Genomic DNA, 20320 nt, shown 5'->3' with positions numbered 1-20320 from the left:
AGGGATTAATATCCAGAATATACAGAGAACTCCCAAAACTCAACAACAAAAAACAAACAACCCAATTTCTAATGGGCAAAGAATTTAAAAAGACATTTCTCCAAAGAAGATATACAAATGGTCAATCGGCACACGAAAAGATGCTCAGCATGACTAATCATTAAGGAAATGCAAATCAAGACCACAGTGAGACACCACCTCACACCCATTAGGATGGCTACTATCCAAGAAACAGAAAACAACAAGTGTTGGTGAGGATGTGGAGAAATTTGAACCCATGTGAACTGTTGGTAGTTATATAAAATGGTACCGCCACTGTGGAAAACAGTACAAGATTACTCAAAAAAATAAAAATAGAATTACCAAGTGACCCAGTAATTCCACTTCTGGGTATATACCCAAAAGAATTGAAAGCAGAGTTTTGAGATGTTTGTACACCCATGTTCATAGCAGCATTATCCACAATAGCTAAAACGTGGAAGCAACCCAAGTGTCCATCTGTGGAAGAATGGATAAGTAAATTATAGTCCGTTCATACAATGGAATACTATTTGACCTTAAAAAGGAAGGAAATGGAAATCAAAAGAGAGTTAGTATGTATAACTGATTCATTATGTTATAAAGCAGAAACTAACACACCATTGTTAAGCAATTATACTCCAATAAAGATGTAAAAAATATATATATATGTAAAAAAATAAATAAATAAATAAAATTAAATTAAAAAAAGAAAATATTGCTAAGATTTATGGGAAAAAAAAGAGAGTTAGGATAGCTATACTTAGAAAAAATACTCAGAAAAAAATAGGCTTTAAAACAAGTACTGTAATAAGAGACAAAGAAGGTCACTACGTAATGATAAAGAGGTCAATCCAACAAGACGGTATAACATTTGTAAATATTTAGGTACCCAACGTAAGTAACACCTAAAACTGTAAAGCAAATATTAACAGACCTAAAGGGAGAAATAGACAGAAATACAGTAATAGCAGGGGACTTTAAAACCCACTTTCACCAATGGTTAGATCATCCAGACAGAAAATCAATGAGGAAACACTGGCTTTAAACAACACATTAGACCACGGACTTAACAGACATACATAGGAAATTCCATCCAGAAGCAACACAGAATACACGTTCTTAAGTGCACATGGAACATTCTCCAAGATAAATCATTTGTTAGGCCACAAAACAAGCCTAATTTAAGAAGACTGACATCACATCAAGCATCTTTTCTACCCACAATGGTATTAACCTAGAAGTAAAAAAATTGGACAACTTGGAAGAAATGGATAATTTCCTAGAAACATGAAACCTACCAAGATTGAATCATGAAGAAACAGAAAATCTGAACAGACTAATTACTAATAAGGAGATTGAATCAGTAATCAAAAGCCTCCCAACAACCTGAAGTCCAGGACCAGAAGGCTTTGCTGGTGAATTCTACCAAACATTTAAAGAAGAATTAATACCAGTCCTTCTCAAACTCTTCCAAATAATAGAAGGGAACACTTTGAAACTCATTTTACAAGGCCAGCATCACCCTGATACCAAAACCAGACAAAGACACCACGAAAAAAGGAAGTTATAGGCCAATATCCCTGATGAACAGAGATGCAAAATCCATAACAAACTATTAGTAAACTAAATTTAACAATGCATTGAAAGGATCATATACCATGATCAACTGAGATTTATTCCAGGGATGCAAGGATGGATCAACGTTCCCAAATCAATCAACGTGATACACCAAATGAAGAATAAAAATCATATGATCAGGAACAAGACAAGGAAGCCCAGTCTTGCCATTGTTATTCAACAAAGTATTGGAAGTCCTAACCAGAGCAAATAGGCAAGAATAAGAAAGAAATGGCATCCAAATAAGAAAGGAAAAAGTAAAACTGTCACTGTTTGCCGATGACATGATATAAAATATGGAAAACCTTAAAACTCGATCAAAATGTTAGAACTACTACACAAATTCAGTAAAGTTGCAAGATACATAATCAATATACAATAATTTGCTGCATTTCCTTACACTAATAAAAAGAACTAGCAGAAAGAAAGAAAGCAATACATTTACGATTGCATCAAAAAGAATAAAATACCTAGGAATAAATCTAGCCAAGGAGGTGAAAAACATGTACACTGAGAACTATAAGACACTGATGAAAGAATCTGAAGAAGACACAAATGAATGGAATTATATTCTGGGCTCATGGATTGGAAGAATTAATACTGTTAAAATGTCCATACCCCCCAAAGCGATCTACAGATTCAATGTAGATATCTACAGAAATCCCTATCAAAATTCCAATGGCATTTTTGACAAAAACAAACCATCCTAAAATTTGTATGGAACCTCAAAGAAGCCCAAATAGCCAAAGCAATCTTGAGAAAGAGGAACAAAGCTGGAGGCATCATATTTCCTTATTTCAAACTGTATTAGAAAGCTATAGTAATCAAAACAGTATAAGAAAAAAGTATGGTATTAGCATAAAAACAGACACACAGATCAGTGGAATAGACAGCTTAGAAATAAGCCCACACATATATAGTCAATTAATTTACAACAAAGGAGCCAAGACTATACAAGGGATAAAGGACAATTTCTTCAATAAATGGTGCTGGGAAAACCAGACAGCCACATGCAAAAGAATGAACTGGGACCACTATCTTACACCATACACAAAAATTAACTTGAAATGGATTAAAGACTTGGACGTAAGACCTGGAACCATAAATCTCCTAGAAGAACATAGACAGTAAGCTCTCTGACATCGGTCTTAGTGATGATTTTTTGGATTTGACACCAAAAGCAAAGGCAACGAAAGCAAAAATAAACAAGTGGGACTAAAAAGCTTCTGCACAGCAAAGGAAACCATCAACAAAATAAAAAGGCAACCTATGGGAGAAAATATTTGCAAATCATATATCTAATAATGGGCCAATACCCAAAATAACTCATACAATAGCAACAAAACGAAACAAAACTCTTCAGTTAAAAAACGGGCAAGGCCTCTGAAGAGACATTTTTCCAAAGAAGATAGGCAGATGGCATGGTATATGAAAAGATGCTCAAATCACTAACCATCAGGGAAATGCAAATCAAACCCACAATGAGGTATCACCTCGCACCTGTTAGAATAGCCATCATCAAAAAAAAAACAAGAAATAACAAGTGTTGACAAAGACGGGGATAAAAGGGGACCCTTGTACACTTGGGTGACAATGTAAATTGATGCAGCCACCATGGAAACAGTATGGACATTCCTAAAAAATTAAAACTAGAACTTCCATACCATCTAGTAATTTCACTTCTAGATAGTTTACTGAAGGAAATGAAAACAAATTCAAGAAGATATCTGTATCCCCGTGTTCATTACAGCCTTATTTACCATAGCTAAAATGTGGATGATTGGATAAAGAAAATGTGATATATATGAATATTATTCAACCATAAAAAAGCAGGAAACCTGGCCTTTTGTGACAACATGGATGGATCCTGAGGGCATTATGCTGAGTAAAATAAACCAGACAGGGAAAGACAAATACTGTATATGCAATCTGAAAAAAAAAACCAAACCTCAAACCAAAAAAACCCCAAACTCACAGATACAGAGAACTGATTGGTGGTTGTCAGAGGTGGGGTGGGGTGGGTGAAATGGGTGAAGGGGGTCAAAAGGTACAGACGTCCAGTTACAAAATAAATGAGTCCTGCGGGTGTAACACACAGCATGGTGACCACAGTGAATAACACTGTGCTGTATATTTGAAAGTTTCTAAGACAGTAGATCTTAAAGGTTCTCATCACAAGGAAAAACTCTGCGCAATGAAGGATATTAACTAGACTTACTGTGGTGATCATTTCTCAACACGTACAAATACCGAATCCCTACGCTGTACACCTGAAACTAATAAGACGTGACAGTCAATTATAACTCAATTTTTTAAAGAAGGTAGGAAATTCTGACACCTGACACACCATGATGAACATTGAGGACATGATGTTCAGTGAAATAAGCCAGACACAAAAGGACAAATACTGTGTGATTCCACTTATGTGGGTCAGATTCATAGAGACAGAAAGTGGAAGGGTGGGGGCTGCGGAAGAAGAGGGAGTCGGTGTTTAATGGGGACAGTTTCCGCTTTGCAGGATGGAGAGGAGCTGTGAGGCGGTGGTGGGGAAGGCTGCACGACAACGTGAATGTACTTAACACCACTGAGCTGCACACTGAAAAATAACCGTTTTGTATATTCTACCACAATGAAAAAACAATTTAACCCAAAACCCAAGTGGGCTGCGGCCCCAGGGAGCAGGGACTGCCTGCCCAGCCCACTCCTCAGCAGCCCCCTGCCAACCACGCTCTCAGGGGACCCTCTCCCAAACTAAGCCAAATTCCCGAAATTCCTCTCTGCCCAGGTTCACAGCGATGTCTGAAAAGTCACCTCTGCCTTGACGCCTTGCAGGGTTGAGGGAGGACCTCCCGCTCTGAGTTCACCCCCTTGGTCTTGCAGGCAGTTGCTCCAGTCCTGGCAGAGCTGTGAGGATGGGCCCCCAGGGCCACTCATACCCAGACACCCCCGGTCCAGGAGCAGCAAGGTCTCCACACTGCCGTCCCAAACCATCTGTCTTCTCAGAAAGCTCTCCTTAATGAGCCCAGACCTCACCGCCAATCAGAAGGCCCACGTGTGCTCAGAGCTGGTTTTGCCTGGCGCTCTAGGCAATCCCAAGGTCCAGGTGACATGCATTAAAGCCCCACAGAACGATAACCCACACCTCAGCCCAATGAAAGAGCTGAGAGGCCATGTCCTTCCTGGGCATCAGACCTGAGCTTCAAAGGTGACACTGTCATTTATCCCAACTAGGCAGGTGACTCAGAGGAAGTAAGAGGCACACCCCCAAGGTGGAGGACCCCCCCCCACTGCCGCCAGGCCTGCAATGAGAGCAGCCTCTCTGGAAGCTGTTAGACAAGGCCCTGTGTTCAAGGGCAGGGGACCCGTCCTTGGAGCAGACAATGGGAGGGTCTGGGAGCAGGTCCCATGGGGGCTGCAGTCAACCTCAGACTGCATTCCTCCCAGCAGCCCTTGCATGGCCAGCTGTGAGGTCTGCCCAGATCTGCTCTGGTGGTTAGGGGGGCCGGGGACCACCCCGTGTCCTGTGGTGCAGAGTGCAGGCCGTGGGGACCCTCACCCTTGAGGCACCCGGCTCCTGGTGGGCTTCAGTTGAGAAGAGCAGCCATGAACCCGTCCATGTGACGGTGTTCTGTGCCCCCTCCAGCCCCCATCAATGCCAGAGTGGGCCCGAGTTGCCTATCTGAGCCACAGCAGGGATGGGAGGTCCCAGTGACACTCCACAGTGGCACAGAATATGGACGGACCAGTGGGGCTCCAGCAGAGACCATGGGCGGGCATCACATGGGGGTCACGGAAGGTCAGGGCAGGAGAGCTGGTCTGCCTTTGAGGCCCCATGTCCCCTAAGACAGCTCAAGTTCTCAAGGCCTCCGTCTCCCCAGCTGTAAAATGGGGGCAACAGCCCGTATCTTGTCTGCTCCTCAGGCTGCCAGACAAGATAAGGCAAGATGCTGAGGTCATGGACCGAGTCTGAAAAGCAGAGGCGGGCCCGACACCAGGGAGAGCCGGCCGCTCCCGACCCCCTGTACCTGCTGGAGGGCCACGCCCCTGGACCCAGTGGGTGGGTGGGCACAGCAGCTGCAGGGCCCACGACACCAAGGAAGCCCATTGTCCCTCCTGCCAGGGAGGCTCTGGGTCCAGAGAAGCCCCCGCTGCGCAGGGTGGCCAGGAAGGAGAGGGCCGGGGCCAGCTCCCCGCTGCCCGGTCCCCCCAGGCCAAGCCTGAGAGCAGACCGTGCTGACCGCCCTTCCTCACCAGACTGCTGCTTGGCATGGCCGCTCTCCCGACAAGTGGAAATACAGGTCTGGGAGAGGGAGGTGGGACGGCGGAGCGGGCGGGAGCAGGGAGGTGGGACGGCGGAGCGGGCGGGAGAGGGAGGCGGGACGGCGGAGCGGGCGGGAGAGGGAGGCGGGACGGCGGAGCGGGCGGGAGAGGGAGGCGGGACGGCGGAGCGGGCGGGAGCAGGCTCGGAGGGAACAGCCGAGGCGAGGCGGGCCCGCAGGGCGGCGGGGAAAGGCCCTCAGCCTGCCGCCCCTCTGGGACACTCCAGCTCTGGCGTGGCCTCTCGAAGCCATACTGCAGCTGCCCAGCAGATGCCCAGCACTCGGCGGGGGCGGGGGCTGCACCGGAGACCCCTCCCAGCCCAGCGGGCGAGCAGCAGAGGAGAGCTGGGGGGAGGGTGTCCTACTTGCGGGGTGTCCAGAGACTGTGTGTCTCAAACAGGAGTCTCAGAACAAATGCAGAGTCTTCCCACCTTCCCTCCCTGGGGGCTCGGCCACTCCCCGCTGTGGTAGGCTTGTTCTGAGGGGCTCAGGCTAGGAGCCCCCAGTGGAGCGCCCTGTGTGTCCCCGCAGAGCCTGGGGACAGCCCCTGAGCTGAGCCGCCCTCCCTGCTGGGGGCCTGAGCAGGTGAGCCTCTCGGGGCTCTTCCACCCCCACCGCAGCGAAGCCGCGCCAGGGGCTGCCGGCCCAGAAGCAGGGCGCCGCTGGTCCGAGGGCAAAGCCTTCTCTCCTCCTGCCAATCCCAGCACACGTAGCCCCAGGGCTCTGGCGCCTTGGAAATCAACCCGGAGCGGGCGCCACCCAGGAGCAAAGTCTAGGAGATGCCTGCCGGGAGGATGGGATGCAGGGAGCCTAGTGCTTGTTCCGAGCTGCACCTGCCCCTCTGCCCCACCTGAATTGGCCACCTGCCCCCAGAGCAGTGAGGCCGGGTGGGGGGAGGGGCGCCCGTTCCCACGGGGTCCACGTGGAGGCGGCAGGTGCTTCCTCCCCCTGGCGCGGGGTGCAGGGCTAGAGGGGGGCTCCAGGCGGGGGCCCATGACGTCACCCGCAGGTGGGGGGCAGGGCCAGGTGGACCCCCACACCCACGCACAGAGGCCCACGGCCCGCTTGTCCGTCCCCTCCCTGCAGCCGGTCGCCCGCCGCGATTTCCTCTTTCTTTGCGGAGCCCCAGGTTTCGCAAGGCGGCGGCGGTCCGCGGGTGACAGCGAGACACGCAGCCTGGGGGAGGGGAGGCGGCGACACAGCCGCAGGCCAGGGGCCGTGGGCGGGCAGGCGATGTCCGGGTCCCGGCAGGTGCCCTCGGGCCCGCGCCCCACCCGAGCGGGGACCAGGCTGCGCTGCCCACGCCACCCCCCACCCCGCCAAGCAGGCGCCGCAGCACCCCTCCCCGGCCCCGGGGCTGGCATTCAGGCCGGCACCCACCCCGGCGCATCCACTCGGGCCCTCCCCCACGCGGGCCGGCCACTACCCGGCCCGCACCCACCCAGGCCCCCAGCTACCCCGGGCGCAGCCAGCCTGCCCGCACCTACCCGGGGCGCCGCAGTCCGCGCAGCGCGCGTTCGCTGGCCGCTGCAGCAGCTCCAGCACGGCCTTCCGCCGCTCCTTGGCCATGGCCGCGTTGCCGCCCCCCGCGACGCCGGGTGGGGAGCGTACGCCCCGCCGCGCTAGGGCGCCGCGCAGGCCGCCCGCCGCCGCCGCCCCTGCGCCATCCTGAGCAGCTCAGCCCGCGCGCCGGTTCCGCATTCCTGCCGCCCGGCCCGGCTCCACTGCCGCCGCTCTCGTCGCCGCCGCGGCAGCCGAGCGTGTGCCGGCGCGGGGCCCGGGGCGCACGGCGCGCTCTGGCCGGCGCGGCCCGCGGGCGGCCCCCAGCGGCGCGGGCGGGCGGGCAGCCTCCTCCCGCGCCGGCCAGGCGTCCCAGCCCGCGCGCCCGGCGTCCCAGCCCGCGCGCCCGGGAACCCGCCCGCCCGCGCGCCCGGGGACCCGCCCGGGGAGGTCTGCCCGCCGCCGCCGCCGCCGCCGCCGCCGCCGCCGCCGCCGCCTCCGCCCACCCTATCCCAGCGCAGCGGCCCACCTGCCCGAGCGAGAGGCCACCAGCCACAGTGGTAGGGGGCTTGAGGGAACCGAATAACCACAGGCCTGGGTGAGATCATCCTTCGGTCATGGGGCCCCTCCTGGGGCCCCAACAGCGCCTGGACACCTACTGTGCGCCCAGGGGGTCAGCGCACCAGGTCCAATGGGCACGCTGGGAATGCTTGTTGGAGGGAGGGGTGTGTGCCCAGTGCTGGGTGCCGGGGCTCACACCATCCCTGCCCTGGGAGGAGATGGCCGGCAGGTGGTAAGGCCCAGTGAGTGCTCAGGCCAGAGAAGGGCTCCCGCCGTCCACCCAGCAGGGACAGGACAAGGGGTGGGCCGCGGTGCTCCCGATAAAGCCCGTTTTGAGCCAGGAGGCCAGGACCCAGACAAGAGGGTAGTAACATGGGGAAGGAGGGAGGTGATGTGCCCGGGCATTTTTTCAAATTCTTTTCATTTTCTTCTTAAGTTATGAATGCAACGATGCATCTTGTTAAAAACAAGCTGAAACAGTACCGCACTGAAAAAGTACAGCCTCTCCCCACCTCCACCCCCGCCCCAGCAACTGTGAGCCGACCACTGTGAGCACCATTAGCGTCCTTCCAGAATGGTCCTCGGCCTGTGGGGACACCAAGGGAGTCCCTATTCCTCTGGTCTGCTGCTGGGGGTTTGGGTTGGTTTATTTTCACTGAGTAAACCGTACATACCCCTTTTCGAGTCCATACATACAGATCTACCCCTTTCTTTTCCGATGGCTGCGTTCCACTCAGAGCTGGACAATGACTTGTTCCCCAGTGCCTGGCTGAGGGGCGGGCATTTTCCATCTGCTGGGATCACAGTCAGACGCTCTCCAAGCGTCCCGGGTGGGTCCACATCTGGCAGTGGCACCTCTGGGACGAGGGGAAGAGCATCCCAGCTGGTGACAGGCCTGCCACCTTGCCCTCCACGGAGGCTGTGCTGGCGCCAGTTCACCAAGGCCTGACCCCTGCCCGGCCCCCAGCCGCCCACTCTGCCCAACAGCAGGGACGCGGTCCTTCTAGGGCGTTGTGGGAGGAATGGGTGGCATTTTCATCTCTGGGTCCCCATGCCAGGGTCGGAATCTGCCACACAGCAGAGTGGAGCACGTCACTTAACGAAGACAGGCTGACGTCAATCACAACAACAGCTACTCTACCAAGGGCACCAGGCATGAGGTCGGACTCCTCGCATGTGTTTTCTTCTTTAACCCCATTTACAGATGGGGAAACTGAGGCATGGAGCAGTCCAGTCACACCCAAGGTCACACGTGGCTTCTAGGTGGAAGGGCTGGGATGAACATACAGCTCGGAAACAAAGAGACACCCCACCCCTCGAGCAGGGCAGGGTTGCTGAGGGTCCAAGAGGGGCAGGGAAGCTAGAGGGGCCTCGGAGGAGGGCAGGTGCGGAGGAGGGCAGGTGCGGAGCAGGCAGGGCTGAGCACACAGCCACCTGGCTGTGCGTTCCCACCTGGCTAAGTAGGTGAAGATACTGTCCAGGTAGGCAGGAGGAAGTGAGAATTCAAGAAGAGGCGCCAGGTCATGAAACAGACTCTTGAAAGAGGAGACAGGCAGGTCCAAAATCTGAAGCCCCCCGCCCCGGCGCCCAGGCTGGAGTGAAGGCACTGGGTGCAGTGGGGCTGGGGTGCGGGGCTCAGGACTCACAAAATTCAGAAGGTGACAGGCAGCCCAGGGTGGGCCACAGCCAGACAGGGGCTGGCCCAGGGTCCTGGGGCTGCTGGGAGGTGCTGGGGGCCAGACCCCAGGGTCCCCGCACGGCCCTGGGGGTCTGGCTCCTGTCCTGAGGGGGATGGGGACAAAGGAGAGTGACCACTCTGTCTGCTTTTGTGGGGGGCACCCGAGGGTGAGTGGGGAGACAGCTGTGCTTGCCTGGGTGTAGGGGACGGGAAATGCCCGGGACTCAGGGCCTCGTGGCCTGAGGAAGGCGTTGGGGACAGTGGGGCTGCCAAAGCCCACAGAAGATCCAGGGAGGGGTCCACTCCAGGGCTGGGGACAGAGTCCAGGGCAGTCGACGGCGAGGCGGCTGCAGCGGGTGGGCCGCCCAGGAGGGGGCTGGGCAGGGGAGAGGGGCCAGGGCCCGCTGGGCACCGGCACCAACGGCCTGGGCAGAGGAGGGCTGTGTGGGAGGTGGGGAGATGGCCACGAAGATGGGCAGTGGGGGGAGGGAAGGGGAGGGCCCAGAAGGTGAGGTCGGAGGGCCGAGGGGGGCTGCAAGGCGATGGGGGTGCTGGCAGGCAGAGGACAGGCACTGGGAGGGGGTGGGGGCACCGGGGTGGGGGTGCAGCAGGCATCCCCATCCCCACAGAGGATAGTGCAGCCCCCAGCCACCGGCAGCTGTCCCCAGACTCCTAAGGAGCTTCTGTAGAGCAGGTGGGTTGGCACTCCTGCCCGGACGGGGAGGGGAGGGGACACGCCGAGTGCAGAGGTCGCCAGCAGCAGGGGCGCAGCAATGCTCGGAGCTCCCTGGCTGACGCAGGTGCTGGCCTCTGGGCAGCCCGGCCCTTCCTTCCACAGGCCCCTCCCCTCGACAGCATTCTCGCAGCGCCTGCTGTATGCAGAGCCCTTAGCAGCTTGATCCGGATAAGTAGCGGAGAAGACGGGGAGCCCCAGGCTGTGCCAGCACCCCTGGCCTGAGACCCTGGTTTAGGATGAATTAGCCCCAACCCCGGCACGGGGGTGGGGAGAGCGGGTGCTGCCTTCCAGCCCTTCCCTGGACACGCTGTGGCTCTGGGGCTGAGCAGCCACAAGGTTCCGGGGTGGCACTGGGCGAGAAGGGAGCAGGGCAGGAACCAGGCCAGAACCCTCCTGGGGCCTCGGGCAGAGCTGCAGCGGCATCCCTCCGCCTGCGCCCACCCTCCTCCCTGGGCCTGCTGAGCCAGACCCCGGAGGGGACCCCTGTGGGTCTTCCCAGGAGCGGGGTAGCTGGGGATTTGGGATCAGCCCTCCAGGGGGGGCCAGGACTCACGGGGGCTGAGGAAGCAAGCACCTCCCAGAAGGGTGGAGATGGTACGAAGATGGTGGCTAAAATGAGCGACAGGGACACGCCTGGCCACGAGGACCAGCTTCCTGGTGTGGCTCGGGACAGTTCCTGTTTTAAAGCCCTCACCCAGTGCAAACTCCTGAGCCTCTGCCCTCAGCCTCCGGCCCTACCCCCAACAAAAAGGATCTTTTTTTTTTTTTTTTTTCACCAAGAGAAATACAGAAAAACCCAAAGAAAAGGTGACCCTTGGTACAGCAGGGCCACTCAGGAGCTTTGCGTGTGCTTAACAGACACAGATATGGAGGCCCCTCGCCACCCCAAAGCCAGGGGGCAGCAGGGACAGGCCCCTGGGACCAGGATGGTTTCTCCATCTGAGAGTGGCACTGGCCCTGGAGACCCCCTGGGAAGGCAGGGTCTTAGGGTTGTCCCCAGAGGTGACATGTGGGGTGGGGTGTCTGTGGGGGCAGGGCGCTATGGGTTGTTTAGTGGGTTTGGGGACATTTAAAATTTTTTTTTGCTTAGTGTCCCTAAGAGAACCAGCATCTGGCAGGAGGAGGAGGGTGGAGCATCTCTCGGGCTTGAAGCGAGGCTGCCAGGACGTGGCTTCCCAAAGGCAGTGAGCACGGGCGGCCTGGCTGGGGCAGGGGCGGGAGCCGCGGGGAAAGGTCCCAGATGCAGTCTGGGGAGCCCACAGCAGCAGCAACATCCAGCCGTGGATCTGCAGTTCACACGCAAATCAGCACAACTCAAAACTTACTTATAGGGGCTCCCCTGCTGGCACAGTGCTTAAGAACCCGCCCGCCAATACAGGGGACACGGGTTCGAGCCCTGGTCCAGGAAGATCCCACATGCCGCGGAGCAATTAAGCCCGTGCGCGACAACTACTGAGCCTGCACTCTAGAGCCTGCAAGTCACAACTACTGAGCCTGCGCTCTAGAGCCCGCGACCCACAACTACTGAGCCTGCGCTCTAGAGCCCGCGAGCCACAACTACTGAGCCTGTGCTCTAGAGCCCGCGAGTCACAACTACTGAGCCTGTGCTCTAGAGCCCGCAAGTCACAACTACTGAGCCTGCACTCTAGAGCCCACGAGCCACAACTACTGAGCCTGTGCTCTAGAGCCCACGAGCCACAACTACTGAGCCCGTGTGCCACAACTACTGAGCCTGCGCTCTAGAGGCTGCAAGCCACAACTACTGAGCCTGCGCTCTAGAGCCCGCAAGCCACAACTACTGAGCCTGCGCTCTAGAGCCCACGAGCTACAACTACTGAGCCCGTGTGCCACAACTACTGAGCCTACACTCTAGAGCCCACGGGCCACAACTACTGAGCCTGCGCTCTAGAGCCCACGAGCCACAACTACTGAGCCCGTGTGCTACAACTACTGAAGCCCGCGTGCCTAGAGCCTGTGCTCTGCAACAAGAGAAGCCACCATAGTTAGAAGCCAGCGCACTGCAACAGAGTAGCCCCTGCTCGCTGCAACTAGAGAAAGCCCACGCGCAGCAACGAAGATCCAATGCAGCCAAAAAATAAATAAATAAATAAAATTTAAAAACTCATTTATAAAGAACTCTTACAAGTCAACGGGAAGAGGATCTGAACAGAGCCCTCTCCAAGGAAGACGCATAGATGGCCGGTGTGCACGTGACGATGCTCAGCATCACGCGTGGCCAGGGAGACGAGACGCGGCCGCACACACGCTGGGACGGGGGCAGTTCAGCCAGAGACTCGCCAGTGCTGACGCTTAAACACACTCACCACGCGACCCAGCAGTTCCACTCCTAGGTACACACCCAAGACAGAAAACACACGTTCACTCAGAAACACGTACGTGCGGTGTTACTCACAGGAGCCAAAGGGGAACAACCGTGTCCATCAGCAGATGAATGGATACACACAACGGGGTCCCTCCCTGCAGTGGAACAGGACTCGCCACAGGAAAGGAAGGAAGTGCTGACACAGCTAGGACCTGGACGAACCTTGAACACGCGATGCTCGGTGAGAGAACCCGGTCACGAAAGGGCAGTGTGCGTCTCTACTCCTGTGAGTCCTCGATCTGAAGAGTATTTCCACGTGACAGTCCCAGCCCGTGCTGAGCCCACCGGGTCCACTGAACGGAGGGGTCCTTCATCCCGCCCCTCAGCAGCCCTTAGTGATGGGGAGGCCCTGGGTCACCTGCCTCCTGAGGCGTGTCTCCAGGGTCAGACCACAGGCCTGTCTGAGGACTGAGCACGAGGGACCCCCCCCACTCCCAGAGGGAGGCTGTGGAAGCATCTCACAGCTCACCAGGCTCTGCAGACTGCAAACAGAGCCGGGCCCGGGCTCTGACCCAACCTGTCGGGAGAGGCGTCGGACAGGAGGATGGGGCGGGGCGTGAGCGGTCTTGGATTTCCCAGAGAGGGGCCCTCTGTCTGTGCCCCACCCTGTCCATCCACCATCCATCCATCTCCCCTCCCCCAGGATCTTCCACAACATCACTGACGTTCCTCCCCGCTCCCACGGAGAGGTGGGATCTACCTGCTCGCCCCTACCTGGGGCGGGAGCCAGGAGCACTCCAACCGGGGAGGACGTTGCTTCCGAGGCTGCCATGAAAGGATGCAGCTTCCACCTGGCGCACTCTGTCTCTCCCTCTCTGTGTGTCTCTCCTCTCTGTCTCTCTCCCTCTATCTCTCTGCCGCGGTCTCTGTCTTGCTCTCCTGAGCCGCCACCCTGCCGAGGCCCCGTGGAGGCCACTCTGCCTGAGTCCCCTCAGCTCAGGTTCTGGCCACGCGGGAACGGCCTCGGGGAGCCTCAGCTACCACCTAGTGAGAACCCCCGGCTGACCGCAGTCCATCCCAGGGCCGTGAGGGTGGTAACCATCAAATGCGGGGGTCAGAAGCCAAGTCTGGGGCGCTGCCACCCAGCGAGGGCACGGGGGTCTCTGGAAAGCCCGCCCCATGGTCATCACGCCCAGGACTCTCTGCTCAGAGCAAGGCCGGGAAGGGAGGCCTGGCACGAGCCCTCCTCCAGTTCCCTGTGCCCCAGGGTGGTCTCCTCTGGACGGGGCTCCGCCACCCTCTGGCACACAGCCCGCGGGTGTGGACGGCGAGGCCCCTGCCGCCATCACTGAGCCCGTGCTGAGCAGGGCGCTGGCCCAGGCACTGGGGGGCAGGAAGAGTTGATGAGCCTCAGCTGGGGCCCCCACTGCGCTCAGGGCCCCCCAGCTGGGCCGCCGTGTCAGCAGGACCTGGGGCCTCAGGGGTGCACAGCCCTGGTCCAATCTTTAGGTCCTGGAGTGTGGAGGCCACCGCACATAACACTGTCCCCTCGGGGGCCCCCGGGGACAGCCCTCCCACAGGTGACTCAGGCGCTGCAGTGCCGCCACCGTCCAGCAGGGGCCGCCACACCACCACATTCTGTCCCGGAGGCACCAGGACCGCAGTCGCCGGAAGGGGAAGGCCCCCAGGCTTCTGTCCTTCGGTGGCAAGGCTGGCCCACTCCTGGCCTAACCAACCCTAACTGCCCCCACCACTGCCCTGACGTGGTAACTCGGCTCAGCATCCTCAGAAAGCCCTGTCCCCCCGACTCAGTCTGCAGCCCCCAGCGTCCATCGTGGGGCCTCGCTCTGTCCCCAGGGCCCGAGAGATCTGCTTCCCTTCACAGTCAGAAAGCGGCCACCAGAGGCACCGCTGGGCCCCCGGAAGCTGGCTCCTCACCTGCCGTCGCACGTAGCTCTGTAAATCCCACGCAAGGGCAGCCGGCAGAATCCTGCAGATGGAGGCTCCCAGAAGGTTCCAAGACTCCCCGACGCCCACTCCCCCCCAGGGCTCTGCAGGAGCCCCCTCGGCCCTGTTCCCGGGGTGTGGGACCCCCACTCCACAAGCACAGCTGAGACGTGATTCCATCCCTCCAGGAGAGACTTTAAGAGAGAGTGTTAAGACAAGGTCACTTGCTCCACAGGTTAACAGAACGTTCCCTATGCCTCCTGCAACAATAAAGCCCCTATTTTCTAGTCCATAAATACCTAATTTCACTGAAAGACTGACCTCAAGCACCAGGCAGGTAGAATGACAGACACCGGAGACAGGAGCTCTTTCTTCCCCAGTAAAGGCTGGGGAAGCGGCACCGCAGACGGGAAGACATGCTCCTGGGGGTCAGCCTGTCCCCCCAACCAGGGTCACTGCCGGAGCTCCCACTTCCCACGAGGAACCAACGCGGCCCCTCCCTTAAGAGCCGACAGGGTCCACACCCTGGTGGCGGAAAGCCTGCCCTCAACCAGCAAGGCCACACAGCACCCGACACACAAACCGGCACAGTCTCTGCTCGTGGGCCGCATCCAGTTACAACCACAGGCACGCAACTCGTACAAGATACAAAATACAACTAAACACAGTGAGCGTTTTGAAACCAATGACTTTATTGTTTCTATAAAAATGATACGTGCATGTTAGAAAATACAGCCATAAAGGAAGTTCCCTGCTGCTCAGCCAGAGGTGGCGGACTGGTCCGAAGGCATGCAGCTGCCCCCTGTGCCTGTTCAGGGGTTCCCCGCTGCTCAGGCCACTGAGCGGGTAGGAACCGCCACGGAGTGGTCTTAAGCTGTTCTTCCACAAACTCTTAAAATGGAAATAGGTTGACGGAGAATAAAGTTTCTAAAATAAAAAAGAAAAGTACCAGGAAACCACCCGGACTGGCAGGCGTCCTGAACACCTGCTGTTCAGGGTTCCAAACCTGCTCACACCTGCAGAGGATCGGGGACGTCCAGACAGACACCTGACAAGAAGGGGGGCCCCGTCCCACACGCCACGCCGGCAGTGACTCTGATCCCGGTTATTAAGTACATACCCATTCTCCGTCTGCCAGCAACAAGCAGCAGCAAAGCCAGTGCCAAAGAGTCCAAAAACATAGGGAGTTAAACTCAGCGCTGAGAAAATTCGACCCACAACTGGGTTGCTGTGGGTCATCAGGACAAGCGCTCAGCTGTCCTGGAGCCTGAGCAAGCCACCCGCCACCCAGCCTCTCAGGCACCCCGTGCTGTGCTCCAGTGTCCTCCCAAACCACCGGCAGGTGGTGCTGCCGGCTGAGGACCGGCCTGAAGTGCACACGTCCTGGTCCCGGAACCCGAGACTCTGCGGCCCCACATGGAAAAGGGGACTGTGCAGGTGTGGTTAAGGGTCTTGAGAAGGGAGGCAGGATTATGCCGGGGCGGGGGGGGGCCCCAATGTCATCACGAGGGCCCTAACAGGAGGGAGGTGGGAGGGTCAGGGCCAGAGAGAGGTGTGGGGAGGAGGCCGAGTCGGGGAGGAGAGAAGCCACTGGGTCAGATGGAGGACGGGCCTCGGGCCACGGAGCGCGGCGCCTCTAGGAGCTGGAAGAGGAGGAGACGGACCCTCCCCAGAACCCCTGGCAGGAGGCGGCTCACGGGAGCCTTTGGACTTGTGGCCTCCAGGCTGGGGCATAAGTGTGTTGTTTAAGCCACCAAGTCTGTGCTGACCTGTTAGTGGGGAAGAAACCTGACTTGCCTTTTTTAAAAAATAAAAACACTGCCTTCCTGAACAATAAACATATTCCAGCCACCCTGTGTGCTGCCTGAGGTTTTCACAGAGTTGCTAAAAGGACCTGGGGCCCAGCCAGCAGAGTGGAGGCCTGCGTGAGGCTGTAGACGGAGGGTGGCCTGGCCCTGCGCCCCAAGCTTCTGCCCCAGGGGCTGGAGTGAGAGCCAGGGCAAGGGGCTCCGTTAGCCTCACCTGCCGGGAAGGCAGCTGTGGGCCCAGGTCTGACCTGATTGCTCCGGCTTACCTCCTGCCTAAGGAGGACACTTGGAAAACATTCTGGAAATTGTCTTCTAATAATGTCACTGGCTCATCATCACGAGTATATACGAGAAATAAAAGGCATTCTTTACATGACAAATGATGGGCAACTAAAAATATCTCACAGGAGCTTTGGCAGGACCAGACAGGACGTCTGGACCCGAGCCTGGCGTTTTTAGCAACTGAGACCCAGGAGCCAGCAGGCAGTGCGGGAAGCTGCTGCCCTTTGTCAAGAGCCCGACTGTCCCCTCCTGACGCAGAAACCACTGCGTCTGCATTCTATTTGAGATTCATGAAGGTTTCAAAATAAGTATTTACCCAATCACGTACATAGAAAGTTCAACTACAAAGAGCGTAGCGCAAAACATTTTTTTAAACGATTCTGAAATAATTCCAGACTTCCAGAAAGTTGCAGAAACAGGCCACAGTCCTGTCTGCCTGCTTCTCCCAACGACACCCTCTGCGAGCACAGGACAAGAAGTGCTGTGACTGACCTGCGGGCCCTCGGGCTCCCTGGTGGCCCTAGCCTCCCTGGACCCTTGGCCCGGGGCAGCCCCTCCATCTGTTCTCCAGGACGCGGCCCTCCTGGGGAGCGCTGTTCTTCACTCTGCAGCCCGTCCCTCATGTCAGGTGTGTCTGCGTGTGCTCACCAGACTGAGGTGGGGCACTCCTGGCAAGACAACGGCAGAAGCAATGCCGCCTTCTCAGGGCATCGGTCGGGGCAGGCGCTGTGGGGACCGGGCAGTCAGGCAACCACGCTGAGAAGCCTCAGCTGTTTGCCAAGTGCCTCGCGGGGCGCCCTCCAGACCAGGCAAAACTGTTCCACATCACACCGCCCACCCATCTCAGGACCACCGACGCCCCTTCTTCCCATGTGGGTTGGGACCCGGAGGAGGGGTGTCCCTTCCTGCACTGATACGTCTACCCCATTCATTATTTCCATCAACAGGGGCTCCTGGGTAGGAACTGATTCTGCAGCCGAAGCCCATTACAGTCCTTCCTTCTGCGGCTCCACTGGTCCCCCATCGGGCCACTGGGAGCTCCGTTGCATGTCCTCTCGACAAGCCCAGCATGGTTCCAGCAATTCCTTACTTTCTGACACAAGAGGGTCCAGCCTCACCTGGACTTTCCTGCCCCTGGGTCCTCCTGCTGGAGAGAGGCTCAGATCCGTGCTGCCAGGGGTCACTGCCCCTGGTCCCTTGGTGCCCAGAGCGAGGGGACGTCTGTACGAACACACGCGCGCGCGCACATACACACTTATACGTCTGCTTCTCTACCCGCTGCCCTGGCAGATGTCCGAGAACCAGGATCCCACACCCCCGGCTCGCATCACCCACAACACAGCTCCAGCTTTTTCCAGCTTAAAGTTCACAGCCTCAGAACCATTGTCCACATGAAGAACAAACATACTAAGCAGGGTACAAATCTCGTCTTTTTGTCTCTAGCTTTAGTCAAAACACTATTTTCCAAAGCTACCTGGGCAAGTCCCGTCCCGCTGGCCCCTTTGCCGTGGGCAGAGTCAGCATTTGCGACACGGCTGGGCTCAGGGTCACTGCCGCTGTCCCACGGTGGCCCCCCCACGTCCCGGTTTATCTTTCGAGCACGTAAAACAAGAACATGGCTCCGAGTCAGAAGCACTCAGAGAGCTGCCCCCCATCCCCACACCTGTCAGCAACCATCCTCCCTGGTTTCCAGTTTGCCTTCCGGAGCTTCTTGTTGCTCAGGCACGCGGGTGTCGTGCTGGTTCCTTCTCCCTCTCTCACCACGACGTTCTCTGGGCCCTGGTTCCCCCTCGGAGCCCGCTCTCGGTGCGCCGCCCCTGGGGCAGCGCGGGGCCCTCCGTTCTCTCTCCCCAAGTCCTTCCTGCGGCCGCCCAGGGCCCCGTCTCTAAATACTTTCCAATTGCAGACAACGCTGCGATAAATAACCTTGTGCGTGTGTGACGCTGCACTGTTGGAAAACACAGAATATTTTTGTGGCTCACTTTGCTGACAGAAACCGTGGCTTTTCATAAACTAGCTAAAAATATGGAAACAACCTGCGGCACAATTAGACAGACAGAGAGCCGATGCTGAACAGTGACAAACCGCAGACGAAGCGCTTGGTGCTGGACCACCAACGTGGCCAGCAGTGCTGGGGAGCCCCGTGGAGGTGGGAGCGGCCTCAGAGGGACCATCAGGGAGGGCCTGACCGAGTGTGGCCACCACCGTAGGACCGAGGCAGAGGGACGTCAACACAGAGAACTGGACACGGCCGAGGAGCAGACCACGAGGGTTTCCCGGAGCCCGGCCTGGGTCGCCAGGCAGAAGAAGGGGGGGATCAGGGCCGGCTGTCCCCACCAGCGGGGACACACCTGGATCCTCCCAGCACTGGCCACACTGGGACAAAAGCCAGCTGACTCGGGGGCCAGAGCAGGCAGTCCACAGGGCAGGTCTGGGGGCTCCGCTGTGGTTCTGAGACCACGTGACAAGGCACCCCAGAAACGCCACCGTGGGGTCTGCACCCCCAGGAGGTCTGTCCTGACAGTGCCCTGGGCAGCTCTCAGCGGGAACGCACTGCCCCGACCACGTTTAGCCAGGAAGCAGGGCTGGCTGCCGTCTCAGGGGCTTCCTCGGAGTAAAAGCACTGGAGGCCACCGTGCACATCGATCGACAGGGGGGACGTTCTGTTTCTCAGTTACAGCAAATGAGTTCCTAAAATTAAACCATCTAGTTTAACAAATATCATCTGATCCAAATCAGAAAATGGCCCTGGACCAGAAAGATACGTGGTGTTTGTGCATCACCAAAAAAAAAAATCAAGAAGTCAGATAAATCAAAAGCCAGACTGCTTCCCACTTCCAAGCTTATCCCCTATTTTTGTTTAAAAAAAAGAAAGAAAGAAAAGGCACGTATATTTATGAGTACAAAGAGAAAAGCATTTGCTAGGAAACGTTTTCCTGACAATCTGTCTACATAACAGACCACAACTCGTGAACATTTATCACTTTTGCACCGAAAAGACACACACAGAACCCGTGATGTGAATCCAGCATCTCACAGGAACCCGCGGTGTCCACTCACTAGGCAGACGTCATCCGGCACCTCACCTCCCCGGGAGCCCCATCACACACCTGAACTTAAAGACAAGACCTAACACTCCTGGGGGAAAATGGGATCTAAAAGGGACAATGGTTTTCCAGAATCCTTTTGGGAGCTTCAGAAGACGAGCCATTTCCCAGCCACGAGGCGCATCCATCAGGGAGGGGTGTCTGTCTTGATTTCGAGCGGCACCTCGGGGACGTCACCAAAGCCCCTTCCTGAGCCACGGTACCTACAAGCAAGCTGCTGGGGCGGCAGGTCGTCGGACAACCCCACACAGCACTGCGGGCTTCTTCCCATCACGGTTCCGTTCTTGTCTCTGACTTTCCATCTACCAAATCTCCAAATCCCAGTTTTTCCAGAGGTTCTCGTGCCATCAGCTGCCTGAAAGGAAAAGTGAGCGCTGTCAGGGTGGCCGGGAGAAGGACAAGCACCGCCCACGCGGGGCCG

The 20320-nt window shown here is 56.7% G+C and overlaps 2 protein-coding genes across 3 annotated transcripts in view; both read right to left on the bottom strand.

The window, feature by feature from the left end:
* The window catches only part of ADAP1 (ArfGAP with dual PH domains 1), a 67734-nt gene extending 60077 nt beyond the window's left edge, over positions 1 to 7657 (bottom strand). Inside the window, exon 1 of the mRNA XM_082644916.1 lies at positions 7445 to 7657. Within this exon, the coding sequence (XP_082501042.1) occupies positions 7445 to 7526 (82 nt within the window). The 5' untranslated portion in view covers positions 7527 to 7657. The remainder of the gene's footprint in view (positions 1 to 7444) is intronic.
* COX19 (cytochrome c oxidase assembly factor COX19) overlaps positions 1 to 20320 on the bottom strand; it is a 48313-nt gene that overhangs the window by 23694 nt on the left and 4299 nt on the right. Inside the window, exon 3 of one of the 2 annotated variants that reach the window (XR_014296085.1) lies at positions 20107 to 20250. Coding sequence is in view for 1 of the 2 variants with exons in the window: in XM_082644919.1 (XP_082501045.1) it covers positions 20170 to 20250 (81 nt within the window). In the remaining variant the exon portion in view is untranslated. Of the gene's footprint in view, positions 1 to 19620; positions 20251 to 20320 lie in introns of those variants that run through there. The other variant, XM_082644919.1, reaches the window with a different exon arrangement.

The sequence above is a fragment of the Mesoplodon mirus genome (assembly GCF_964341445.2).
Source record: "Mesoplodon mirus genome assembly, chromosome: 15".
NCBI classification, from domain to species: domain Eukaryota; kingdom Metazoa; phylum Chordata; class Mammalia; order Artiodactyla; family Ziphiidae; genus Mesoplodon; species Mesoplodon mirus.
Note: the sequence above shows the minus strand (reverse complement) of the source record. Positions and strands in the feature narration are given on the sequence as shown.